Raw genomic sequence first — 14209 nt, 5'->3', positions numbered from 1 at the left:
GGCAGCCTTCTTGTTCGAGAGTACAAACAATGTTCCATTATCGCCCATGTCTGATGTCTCCTAGGCCTTTGGGTTCTTTTTTCTGAGCTGAAACCCTTGGGTCTTCTAGCCCTTGTGGCAATCCCCATACAAAACTCACATGACCACATTGTAGCTAACCTTTTTTTTCCACTGATGTCCGGATGCCGCAGTGATTTATATATGATCATTTCAAGAGTCAAGACAAGAACGCATGGAAATATAATAGCCTGCAACATGTGTATTGTTCGTTTGGTGGTAAGCAATGACAAATAAATACATGAAATTCTACAACTTATGGGTCATTAACCTAGCAATTACGACAGGTCACCAATCCTTTTCGTTTTGTTTTATTCCACTTTGTCCTTAATTCATATTCTTTTCCTAAAGAATGTTACGGTTTTCTGCCACACAAAAGAACACTTGGGTTTTTATTACCAAGATTGCTTAGAATTACCTCAATATGGGCTTATATTTTCCCCGATCCAGGTCATATATGCAATTACCGCCAATATTTTTATCTTTGGTGATACGCACTCCTTTTCAATATATAAAGCTTATCTCAAAACCCTTCAATCCTTACTCCCTCCGTTCCATAATATAAGGCGCCCACACATTTCGAGGTACAATTTTGACCATCAATTAGACTAACAAAATGTGAATTAATGTTATATAAATTATACCACTAGATTCATATCTGAAAGAAGTTTACGACGGTATAATTTTTATAATACATAATTCACATTTTGTTGGTCTAAATAGTGGTCAAAGAAAATCTTGAAATGCGTGCGTGCCTTATATTATGGAACGGAAGGAGTAGATTATAAGCCCATTTGCCTTGGGACCAAGCAAACTTTGTTTCACAATGTAGAGTCAACCAATGGTACGTATGATACAAGCTTTATTAATGATTAATCTAGCACCTAACTAGTACTACTTGGTTAGTGTGAATTAGGAGATGGGACATACAATTTGAAATGGAGGGAGTAAGTGGTTACGTATGAAAACAGGCCTATGCCTACTATGTAGTACACCATCCGTACGACCATGAGAGGCTTATTTTATTTGCTTTGACCAAGCCTTTGGTCCATATTTACTTTATTAATATTTAAGTTGTGCATTTTAAATTAATATCATTGTATTTGTACATAAATTTACTTCAGATTGCGCGCCAAGACAGCTACTCCCTAAGTCCCTGCATCCCAAATACTTATTTCATTAGATTTGACTTACTGAGTAGCTGTCTTGGCGCGCGCAATGTGGAGATTTTAAACTAATATTGTGATAGAACTGGTCCATTCATAACTCCTACCGTCGGCCCATCAGTGCTAGACTGCTAGCCTGCTAGGGCATGTGTTATCATTTTGTGGATATGAGTAATTTGGCTGCTTGATCACACTAAAGACTTAAGTCATGGTGCTTAATTACGTCCCATAATCCATATGCTGCTTGGTGGTTAGAGAGGAAATTAAGATGCACCTATAAAGTTAATTATTATGTGATTCTTGAGCAATCCATCATGGGGGTTATGATTTTTATATAGGGTGTTGGGGAAATGATTGGGACATTCTACCACTAGCAAGAAAGCTGCCATTGAGCGAGTGAAGGGGACACTTTTAACTCCACTGTCATGGTAGTGCAGTACTCACTGCCAACACTGTAACTCACCCAAAGTAGTGCAACACTCACTCTCAGTTCATCTATTTTAATAGGAAAAGCATGATTTTGGTGATCCAGAGCACCTACGTTTCTGACTCGAGGGCTTAGTTTGAAGTCTTGTCATTTCCCCTAGGATCACATTTTGTGTTTCTTTCCTTATGGACAAATGAAACCTCGTACTGTTACTTTCTCAGCGTTTTTTATATTTGAATGCTCGAGACTGGTATTCTCTTTTGTTGTTGTTCTAAACAACAATTAGAATAAGGGATGCCAATGCTCGATGGCACAAGTGCGGGTATAAAAGTAGGGCGTGTATGCCGGCTTATAGCGAAGGTCGCCGTACACTTGGACAAGTTGACACGTCGATATTTTTTGAATAGGTTCGGTCGACCCTGCGGATGCGACTTACTCCTATGTTAGGAAAGGCTTCGAGGGGGTTGTTAGCCAAGGGCTTGGGCCGAACGGATCTTCCCAAGACACCTTTTAGCGAGAGATTCGTCGGGGCCGCCTTGTACTTGGACGGAACGTGTCTTTCCAAGTATTGAGGTTAGGATACCCTCGGAACTCTAACCCAACCCCTTTTCCTTCGAGCCCGTGCCAACCAAGGTTAGCTCGGAGTCTCGAAAATAGAGTCCCCTAGAAGGCTACAGCTCGGGGCCGATCGATCTTCAGTCGAGAGCGGCGCGCGAGAGCGAACCTTAGAGGGAGCACTCTAACCCTCTCCCCTTGAGTTTATTCAAGTGAGAGTGAATGATACATGTCCCCATGGGGGGTATTTATAGCCTAGGGGTTCATGACAAAAGGCCATGCCTACCCTTGAAGGAGAGAGAAAAGTGGGGGCAAAATGATAAAAGTGGTTCCTTGATCCATAACTTTTGTGTGCACCATGAGAAGGAAAGTGAGGGTTGGTCCATGGTCCATCATGTACCAAAAGCCTCATCCTCACACCTTTCTTGCCCCCTACTCTAGCTCATTCCATCCTTTGACCATAGCATGAGAGGCTTGACTTGTTGACTTGTCTTTCTTTGCCACGTGGGCGTCTTGACTAATGCTCGGGAAATGTTGACTTAGTCGTCGCCATGTAGGATTTACGGCCTGGCCCATATAAGGATTTTATTTTACTACAACGTCTTTGTTCCCATTTTTTTCTATTCCCTCAGTCTCATATTAAGTGCTGAAATATTACATGTATCTAGATACTTTTAGGTATAGATACATCCATATTTGGACAAATTTGAGTCACTTAATTAATATGCGACGGAGGGAGTATAAGATATTCTAACTTTGTCTGGTGTCCTATATTTTAAAATTTTGATCGAGTTTGTAGAAAAATTCAACCAACATCATATTCATTATTCAAGCTAGCTAGATGAATTTAGTAAAAAGAAAAGATGTGATTATATTGTACTCCAACAACCCAATTCCCTGCCATAGGAGCGGGAGAGAGCGTTTGAAGAGCCTCTTTTGACTGAAGGATTTTTATAGGATTTTGCTTTGATTCTAACATATAGGATTTCTTCCTATAGAGATTGATTCCAATCAAAGAATGCTTCCACCAAAATTCCTATGAATTGATTTTTTTACATCCTAATCTTATAGGAATTCAACAATAGGTTAGACCTCTTGGTTCCTTTGTGTCTATATAAAATTATAGGGAGTGTCTATTTCTCAGTAGCCTAAGAAATAGTTATTTCTCAGTTAACAATCGTAGCCATCCAATCAAGATTTTCTTATCCATCGGGTCTACAATAATCTTACACGAATCTCAGTGATTGAATCAAAAGGTTGTTATTATCGATTGAGAAATAGTTATTTTTCCGTCGCCTAAGAAATAGCAAAACCGAAAATTATTGCAGTATCTGTGGTGTAGACAAAAATTTCAATTATACAACTGATTAACGTGTTCTGAATTCACGTAGGATTCTACATGACACTATATTCATTTTTGCAATTTTTCTATATATGTATATGTTTTACTATTCGGGACCCTATACTATTCCTATCCAACGAGGCCATGGAGAGTTTTGCATTGCATAGCATAGCATAGCAGGAAGAAGAGCATCTCCCAAAACAGAAGATGATGGGAGGAAGATCAGATGGCATCACTTTTCGGGGTTGGCATGATCGGGTGGACAAATCTACCAGCTAGGCTAAGGCTTAGGTTAGTGGGAGCAGCCCATGTGATGATGACGGGAGTGGCATTTGGATCGTGTCTTTTCTTGCCTGGCATGGCAAAGCGACATGCGTTGGGCCTCATGTGATGATGCATGGGAGAAAAGGAAAAAATTTAGGCAAAGTGACCATGCACTTGCGGCTGAAAAATGCAAGAGGAAAGTGGCTTTTTGATGTGAAGGGGCCGGGGTGGCATTTTAGTGTAGACCCGTAGATGCATGGCCAGCTTAATTAATTTTTGGAGTGTTATTTTTAACAGCATTCTCTGTTCCAGTGCACATGCGGCAATGCCCAGTGTGGCTAGCTTCTCTATGTACTGCATCTGTGTTGTGCAATTTCTCTCTGCCAGTACAATAATTTCATGGTGTTGGTATCTTAGTTCGTGGCCCTGGTTGCTGAGGTGTGCGCACCACATAATACTTGAAGAATAATTGGTTTTTGAAAAATTAGTTATACATATGTTGAACTGAGAAAGATGCCTTCTCCATGTGTCAAGTCCTTGTACCACGAAGGGTAAAGATCGGGCTGCCTTTCGAGAATGGATTCCATATATTCGTAGGAATGGATTACATAGGGTACAATTCTGCTTTAGGAAGGGATCCATCAACAACCCGGCTTCTAGAACAAGCAAATCAAGCAAACTGGAGGGAAGTTACCCGCCCCCCCAACAAATTTCCACAGACGAGCAAGAATCTGTGACATCTTCATCGAAAGTTAGCTCGTCATATGCAAGTACGTACCATCTTTGTACAAAATAAATGCTACGGAGTAGTACATATAAATTATTTATCGTAAACTGCAAAAGAAAAACTCATGCGCGTAACAAGATTCGGCTCTGCCATCCCGAGGCAATTTCCAAAACGGAAGTGTGGAGAGATGATTAAATTATGAGCTGTATTAACTTATACTCCTCGGTCCTAAAATAAGTGTCTCGTTTTTTTTTCCAAATACGTATGTATGTAGATACGTTTCATTGTGTAGATTCGCTCATTTTGAAAATAAAAAATTCGACACTTATTTAGAAATGGAGAAAGTACTATAGCATGGTGAATCAAGGGTGATTTTTTCTTCTTCAAAACTACGTATCAAGTTACGTTGATACTTGATAACTCGACTCGGACTCGAACACTAATAAGCCTATTCAAATTGGCTTTTTTGCTGCGTTAAGTTAACGAGTCAAGTTATTGAATACTCATTAGACTCATTTGGCTCAAATTGTCATCCCAATTTTTGGTTTTATCCACTAAGTTGAACAAAATCATATATTTATGCAAAATTGCTTATTGATGAAGTTTATTTTGAAAAGGATTAATACGTGTAGCATCGGGTTGTTCTATGGAAAATATACGTTCTCTTAGGGAAAATATCAGGTGAAAACCATCGGTATGGTGTAAATTGTGCAAACTTCATGAAAACCATGTTTAGAAGTTTTAAAAAGAATCTAGAAAAATGTCATCTATTGGAGATGTGATGTTCTACAAAAATGCAAAATTTCAAGTCAAAACTCAATAAATTTTGAAAGGAAATAAAATATACAAGTGAATAATGTCAAACAGTGAAGAACCACTGTTCATGCTGAATTTTCACTGCCGCTAAACGAGTTTGAGTTTGGACTTGAAATTTTACACATATAAACATCATTTTCCAAACATATACAATTGTTTTGAGAATTTTTTAAGCATTTCACAATGATTTTAATTTGCGCAGTTTCACCTAAAAAATGTCCCCGCTTTCTTACATTTGTGATTTGTTTTGTCCGTGCTATGTAGCAAGTTCAAGGAGCCTAGAGTCAGTCATTGTTGAACCGAGTAAACTCCTTTGGTTAACAAATTGAGTTGGTTCGTTAATTTAATGAATCGAGCCGGATTTTCGAGCTTGCTCGATATCCATATTATACCTGGGCATGGATGGCCCAGCTCGACCGGCCCGAAGCCCGGTGTACCGGGCCGGACCCGGGCTTCACTTTTCAGCCCGAAAGCCCGAAATGGCTTAAATTGAGTATTTTTTAATGAAAAATAGATATAAAAATACATTTAGTTGTTCAAAAATAATTATTTTAATGTTTGAATGGTCTATTATCGGGGTTTCGGTCCGGGCCGGGCTCGGGCTTCAGCTTTGACCGTCGGGCTTTTATGAAGCCCGGCCCGAACCCGGCCCGGCTCGGGGTTTGCCCAGGTATAATCCATATCGTCGGATCCTCAGCATGTGAAAAGCAGCATTCAATCCGGTCCATTTTACTGTTAAAGTGACAAGGACACAGTAATACCATTGGATTGCTGCTTGCGGGTTCATCTTGCTGTTTGAGACGCAGAGGTAACCTTTGGATCCCTGACAACAAAAATTCACCATAGTGGGTGAAGCTGAATGGACACAGCGGTTAATGCTTGTTCATGGGCTCACCAAAAGCCAATCATGGTAGAGCTGCAGATCAGGGTTGTATTGACCAGGTGTCTTTTGGAAATGCCGTACGATGACCGGTTTACGTTCCAACGGATGGTAGTTAAGCAAAGCGAACGCCATAATGAAGCTTTACAGGGTGTTTAGTAGTACCATTTCCTTAGAACACCCTGAAATATCATTTGGTGAGTTGATGCCGTGCTCATGTAAGAAAAAAGTCAGCTTTCCGATGGTGATAAATCGTTCCAACCGATAGGAGAATGCTTATATTTTGGTCCACGAACTTTATGTGCAAAACATTACGGGAGATGCATGTATGGTTCTAGTAATATTTTTTCATGCTTCAATTTTTTCTCCTCTCTAAGTTTTGCAGGGACACACAAAAGAGAAACGTGCATACTCCCTCGGTCCATATAAGTGACCAAATTTGTAAAAAAAATAGATATATCTATATAAAAAAGTGTATAAATACAAGTAATATTTCACTTAAATGAGACGGAGGGAGCATATGTCTTCCAAAAATAAAATAAAATAAAATAAAAAGGTAAACGGTGAACTCAGCATAACTCAGGTGATCTGTTTTTTTGAGTGAAATCTGTCCACCCAGTTTCAAGTCCTATACTTAAAATGGGTAACATTTTCCTGTATCATACAGAATTTAAATGAAAATTTAATCGGCGTTATTCTTTCGGTGGTAGGTGATGTGTCCGTTTTTCGAAGGTGGTCATAGAGGTGGGTGTTTAAAAATAAACAGATTTTCAAAGCCCAACCCTGAACAAGGTATGGCCGTATGTTCGTGGCTGAGGTAAGCAACAAACACTGTAGCAGACATCAGCAAAGCACGGGCCACTTGAGGTCAAGATGGCAATGGGGCCTCGAAACCCAAAAACCAACGGGTTTTTATCCTATTAAGAGACGGGTTTGGGTCAAATTCAATCCCCGCGGTTTTGCACTAGGTCCTAGACTCTGGACGGGGAGCTAGCGCGCATGCCTGCGTTTCACTGCGGAGCGCCGGAGCTGATAGATTCATCTCGTTCGCAGCAAAATTCAGAAGGCGAATCCAATGATGCGGACGGTGAGAAAAAAAAAATTCTTTTACGGGGATGGGCAGCTGGATTTTGCCAGTGGTTGGTGGAGCCGTACATGTGGGCCCCTTATGCCAGTGACAGTGGGCCCGCCTGAGGAAAGTGTTTTTTGCGTGGGCACGGGCGCGAGGTAGCTCGCACGTGTCGGAGCCGGACCGCGACGTGTCGCCGGGCCCTATAGGTGCCTGGCCCACTGCGTCAGTGATCAGCCCCTAGATGCGTGGGACTGGAATTGCTTGGTTCACCGGCGTTTCCATAATCCATACGCGTCAGTTTTGAGGTGCAATTGTAAATTTAGTGCAAATCCTATATCGTGTTGTATGACTCGTGAATTTTCGCCCGAATCGCCAGATTTAGATAGCTTCGCTCTGATAATTTTTTGTTTTCAGCTTTGTAGATATGAACTCTTTTTTCATATATTCACAGTAGATCATTGATCTCCTGTTTTTCCTTGAAGAAAAAAGTATCCCTCTGTTACATAATTCTTTTTGAAATATTATATGTCGGAACTTAATGCACATGAACGGTTTCTAATAAAGAACCACAACCTTTGGCGATTTGGTCAAAAAAAAAATCAATTATGGACGCAGATCCCTAAATTGGGGCTTTTGACATCAAACCGATTGGTCTGGCACATCGATCCATCGGTTCACCTTAGAAACTATTCACTCTGCTCGTAAATTAATAGCATAGACAAGGTCATGATCATAAATACCATGCCATCCATTGACCTTAGATATCATTCACCATGTTCATAAGTAAATACATAGCGTGTAAACATCGGTTTTTTTTCCCGAAGAAAGGAGCATAGCTCCCTAATTCATTAATGAATCCGTCATACTACAAAGTCTTAGTTGTCTGAAGTTCAACGGAAAAATGGTCCTTAGGGACATACAAACCACGCATCGACACATCTGATCTTAAATATCCCAACAATTCAAAATTAAAAGGTGCACATAATTTCAAGATTCAATTTTGATAAGAAAACTTAATCAACTACATGTGAATTATTGAATACAAGTTGATACCATTGAAACCAGTAGCAAGGCTCCTTTCATCTAAATTTTTTGATACCATTGAATATTACCAACGATTTAGCACCCCCTCAATCCAAAATTCGAGGACAAATATGAGAATTCAGGAGACCAAGGCATTTATTTTCCAGAAAGCGACGCTGAAGTGTATGAGTTTTATTCCAAGTAAATCTAACAACAGTGCAACCTTAAGTAGAGGTGCAATTCAGAAGCAATTTGATAACAACGAGTAGCGGTGATATAGAGACGTGTGATGCGACCTCAAGAATCGATTTGTATGTCCTCGTATTTTTAGATTTCACGGATTAGGATTTGTCCTTATATTTTTTTTAATAAAACGTGTATGGGTACAACCAAATAACGAAATCTGTTTTCTATCACGGAATCCATGTATTATTGGCATTGTTTTATCGAATATTTTTTTGAAAAAAAAAACACTTTCAATGTCATATTTCTAGACTGGAAGAGGTATCTTTCATAGGAATAATTCCATATCACTAGTTCAATGTTGATTATTGCACTTTGTAGATCATCATCTCCTTAAAACAACGACGTTTTCATCAAAGAGGTATCTTCAAAAGCACTGTAGTTCTCCCAGTTTCCACCTCAGATCCCACCAGTCAGTGTGGCACCGGTCGGCACTGATACACGGCCCAATAATTCAGGAATCATGGAAGCAACACAAGGGCAATACGGTCCAGAAATCCAAAATTAAAGCTCGGAAATGGCAAAAGCCATGGCAGGCAGGCAGGCAGCAGCGACCAGTCTCATCCCACTTCCCACTTCCCACTTCCCAGTGAGCTCACTGTACGCTCCCCATTGGCTCTAGCAGCAGCGGCATCCAATTCCGAGGAAAGCGAAGCCGCGCAGACTCCACCAGCATTGTCGCTGTATTCTCACAGCAGCCCTCGCCGTGGCTGCCCTGGACCTTCCTGCGCGAGAGAAGGGCGTTCTTGCGATTTAGGTTCAGGAGGAAGTGGGTAAGAGGAAAAGAAGAAGGAGGCTGGGAGCTTCAGAGCTTCAGAGCTTGGGCCTAAGGCGTAGGCGCTCATGGCGGCGGCGCGCGGTGGGCTGGCGCGGTTGCTGGCAGCGGCGGCTGTCTGCGTTCTGTGGGCGGCCGCCGCGGAGGCTAGGTCGCCGGCGGCGAGGGTGCACCGGCACCTGAAGCGGCTCAACAAGCCGGCCGTTAAGAGCATCGAGGTGCTTGCAGTTTTTGAAATTTATTTTGATTGTCGGCTGTTCGTTTTCTTTGTCATTTGGAAACGATTGTTTTATTCGTAGTTGCTGTCTAATTTTTTGGAGATTGATTGGAGCAAATGATGAATTGTTTGCTGTAGAATAGAATGTACTGTTCTGGGTGATGTTCTTGGGATTATTGGCTTCGTTGCTCTGGTGTAGTGTTTTAGCTGCATCTGGTAGGATTTGAGCAAGCTTTAGCAAGATGTTCTATTCTGCAAATTCAGAAAAGCTTGCTTTTCGCTGCTTCTTTTGGGGGCTGTTCCTGGTGATATTCTCTACTGATAGTTGCTTTAGGGATTTTTTTTTCAAAAAAAAGTTTCTTTTGGATCTAGGGTTGGCAAATTCAAGCAAAGTGGAGCAGGAAAGATAGGCTTTGCATCCATCCAGGCTGGTTCTCGCAAAGTAGGCTTCTCCAATTGAGAAGGGGCAAAATCTTTCAGTTTTTTTTGTGAACACTCTGCTCCCATTTTAAATTTGAACAGATTTTCAGCGTCAAAGAATTACTTAAGTTCTACAATGTCTTACGGGACATTCCATCTTTCTGCATCTTCCACTTTTTTTTTTGGTAATTGCAAAGTTGAAGATTTTGTGAACATCAATTTCCAAGAATAATATTTTCTCCACTTCTAACTGAGATAATGCAGTAACCTTTTTGTTGTCATGCTCATTAGGCATGTACAATGGTTGATAAGACTGTCTTGTCTTAGGCATTTCATGTCAATTAGAAAAGACAACAAAACATGTTGTACAATGAATTATCTCTTAGTGTTCTATCTTAGAATTAATGTTTAGATGAATAAAATTAACTAAATAAATGCTAAGAAAAGATGAAATCTAGTACAATGGTAAATTTGACTTATTTTTACCTTATCATTCTTGTGAAGAGATCATCTCTTAATTAAGAGAAGGCTTGTGTCTTTTCTTCATTTCTCTCTTTTCCATATTAGATTTTATCTTATGTGGCATCGCTAAGAGAAGGCTAGATATGTCACCCCATTATACATGCTCTTATTGGTTATGCTCTTATTGGTTATGTACCCTGCAGAGCCCAGACTGGGACATCATCGACTGCGTGCACATCTCACATCAACCGGCCTTCGATCACCCTCTCCTCAAGAATCACACTCTCCAGGTAGAGTTCATCAATTTCGGGTCCTCTAAGATTCCAAACCAACCTTTATCATTGTCCATGGTTATTTGTTGCATGTTCCTTTTTCAGATAATATTCGTTGCATGGTTAACTCTACTGAAACCATATCTTTGCAGTTGAGACCGGCCTTCCACCCAGAAGGCTTGTATGATGATACTAAGAGCAGCCTGGCCTCAGGCGAAGCTGGTGAGAAGCCGATGCTCCAGCTGTGGCATCAGAATGGGAGATGCCAGGAGGGCACGGTCCCAATCAGGAGAACTAAGAAGGATGACCTGCTCCGGGCGAGCTCGATGCGGCGGTATGGCAGGAAACAGCATACAACCCCGAACCCGTTGTCCGTGGATCTTAGCATGCTCAACGAGGGTGGCCACCAAGTACTACCGCATAGAACGTTTGATATTTGAAGAGCACAGTGATGGCATTTTCATGTTTGTACTTACTGAACTGTTAATTGTGGAATTCAGCATGCAATAGCGTACGTCGAGGGGGAAAAGTACTATGGTGCGAGGGCCACCATTAATGTCTGGGAGCCCAAAATCCAGCAGCCAAACGAGTTCAGTTTATCCCAGCTATGGATCCTGGGGGGATCATTCGGAGCGGATCTGAACAGCATCGAGGCTGGGTGGCAGGTACTGCGAAGAACCTGAACTCACGAGCATCGTTTCGTTTGTTGATTCATACTTGTTCCGAGTAAGAGCATTAATGCAACTTCAGGTGTGTCTCTGATCATTTAAGTGCACATTTGGTTCTTCAGGTTAGCCCAGACCTCTACGGAGACAATAACACTAGGCTCTTCACATACTGGACCGTAAGCTTCATAAACTCAGTTGCTCATGCTTTATCTTGATGGATTTTGTGCTTCGTTGCAAGCATTATGTACTTTATGCCTTAAATCCACTGCCAATTGTATTGATTTTGCTATTGGGCATTTTGTAGAGTGATGCATACCAAGCAACAGGGTGCTACAACATACTGTGCTCAGGGTTCATTCAGATCAACAGCGAGATCGCAATGGGGGCGAGCATCTTCCCGATCTCGAACCTAGCTGGTTCCCAGTATGATATCAGTATTCTTATCTGGAAGGTGAGCAATTTAAACTAATAATTGAACATCACCACATGCCCTGCTTAGTGCCTTCAAAATTAACACAAGAACAAACAGGCCAGAGAATCTTTGCCCACTTGGTGTTGTGCTCTTGCCAATGCTCCTCTGAGTCACACCTGGTTCTTTCAAAATTACATCCCAAAGCACGTGTACTACATATCTCTAATGATTCTATTCTGTGTGCTTAATTTGTGAGCAGGACCCAAAAGAAGGGAACTGGTGGATGCAGTTCGGCAAGGAATATGTCCTCGGCTACTGGCCATCCTTCCTCTTCTCCTACCTCGCTGACAGCGCGTCGATGATCGAGTGGGGCGGGGAGGTAGTGAACTCAGAGCCCAACGGCGCGCACACGTCGACGCAGATGGGCAGCGGGCGGTTTCCAGAGGAAGGGTTCGGTAAGGCGAGCTACTTCAAGAACATCCAGGTGGTGGACAGCACCAACCAGCTCAAGGCCCCCAAGGGGGTCGGCACGTTCACCGAGCAGTCCAATTGTTACGATGTGCAGGACGGCAACAATGGCGACTGGGGCACATACTTCTACTATGGTGGCCCTGGCAAAAACTCGAACTGCCCATGACCTGTTAACTGCTATCAGCATGAGCAGATTTCATGTGACCAACCATTCATGTGTGCAATATAGCTTCTACTTCTCCTTTAGCCCTAACTAGGTAGTTTGTAACATGTGCATGTGTGATGTCCTAGTGTTCTCATTTTCGCCCCTTATCTTCCTCTCTAATATGCCATGTAAGTTTCTGAAGAGAAGCATGGCGTTGGGTGGTGAGTCTGAAATGCAGTTAGCCAATTATCCGTAGCCGGATCCCAGGATTATCTACCACTCGTGTTGATTTTAGACTCCATTATAAGAACGGGATTCAAGAGAGGTTGACATGGCAGCCCTGAGATAAATTTGTTGAAAATATGGGCTATTGATGCAGAAATTGCAATTAATAGCAGGTTGTCCAATACTACAGCAGCATTTTGTTCCCGGAATGTCTGGGAGAAAATAAAATAAAATGTACCCTGAAATAACTTACTCCGCTGAAGAATATCATCCCTATCTTATTTGTGTATACCACATACCTCTTTGGGCTTCTATTAGATCCAGAAATTGGAGGTTCATTTAGACCCGAGGTCCAGATTGAGTCTCCTGAAGAAGTGCCTAATTAAGTACAGAGGTTCCATTAGACATCTTGACTAATGGGGTACAAATTAAGGTAACCACTGCCTAAAAATTTACAAGTGATACCGATCAACATGTATTGAATCCAACATTGGAGAATGTTGCTTGCAAATACAAGATATAGTACACAATATGTAAATATTGACACATAGTTGAACAAATAATCCTTATCTAATTGGATAATCAGAGGTACTGTACGGTGCTGAACTTGTATGCCCACATAATCACAGCATTTGTGCAAGTAACCCAACACTGGTATATACTAATTACTCAAAGATGAACAAAGGGCGACGAACTATGATTACACAGTGCCACTTAGCTTCTTTTTTTTAACTGCACAGTGCCACTTAGCTAAGATGAACAAAGGGGAATGGAATTCTAGTCGAACCATGATAACATAATTTCGTACATGTTTCCTGTTCAAGAGGGTTTCCAATACATGACATCCTACCCCTCTCTTTCTTTGTTTAACAAAAACCTATTGTCGAGAGGATAATTTGCTACAGAATACTTTTCCTTTTTTGCGAGAAATTTGCTACAGAATACACTATCATCGACTTGGTTGTAGCTATTTCAGATCAGACATGATGGCAGAAAGATGAATGACTATAACATGAAAGACATAACACGCGTGTATACCTTTATGTGATAACATAAGAAGGAAAATCATCAGTACTTGATTCCGATAATAAAAGTTCCCGTGTAGCATGGTTCAGTGGTAACAACAGTATACTGACAAGGATGTCAGAAAGAGAAGCAGGTGATAGCAACAAAGAATGCAGATCTAGTGAGACAACATGTGAGTATATTTGCAACTATTTCTCAAAATCTCAAAATATCATCGATTCAACACATTAGCTCAATGATGTGACCATGGCACATATTCCGAAGTCCAAACTTAAACAGTAACCTCATTATACAGTTTTATTGGTTTTCAGTAAAGAAACTGCCTCAGCTATGATCCGACTTCTCATCAAAAGCAACATGCCCCAGCATATGATTGCACTTCTATATTAAATGAACCAACCAAGTCCACCATAGTGGAAAAAAGGCCACAGAATTCCTCACATCAAAACATTTGGTGCAAACTGAAAGCTCATACTAACATTTTACATCAGTTATCAGTAAGGAAGCAGCAAGATCAAAATAGCAAGTGTATTTGCTCAGGGAC

At 41.2% G+C, this 14209-nt stretch overlaps 1 protein-coding gene across 1 annotated transcript; it reads left to right on the top strand.

Moving 5' to 3' along the window:
* The first annotated feature begins 8994 nt into the window (after positions 1 to 8994).
* Positions 8995 to 12775, top strand: LOC100835968. The gene is made up of 7 exons (XM_003557356.4): positions 8995 to 9565; positions 10650 to 10736; positions 10871 to 11128; positions 11219 to 11383; positions 11509 to 11562; positions 11691 to 11837; positions 12058 to 12775. Exons 1-7 carry the CDS (start codon positions 9416 to 9418, stop codon positions 12433 to 12435), a joined length of 1239 nt encoding a protein of 412 aa, XP_003557404.1. The 5' UTR covers positions 8995 to 9415; the 3' UTR covers positions 12436 to 12775.
* Positions 12776 to 14209: the final 1434 nt, after the last annotated feature.

This window comes from Brachypodium distachyon, chromosome 1 (assembly GCF_000005505.3).
Source record: "Brachypodium distachyon strain Bd21 chromosome 1, Brachypodium_distachyon_v3.0, whole genome shotgun sequence".
Taxonomy (NCBI): domain Eukaryota; kingdom Viridiplantae; phylum Streptophyta; class Magnoliopsida; order Poales; family Poaceae; genus Brachypodium; species Brachypodium distachyon.
This window is presented reverse-complemented; position numbering and strand designations above follow the sequence as displayed.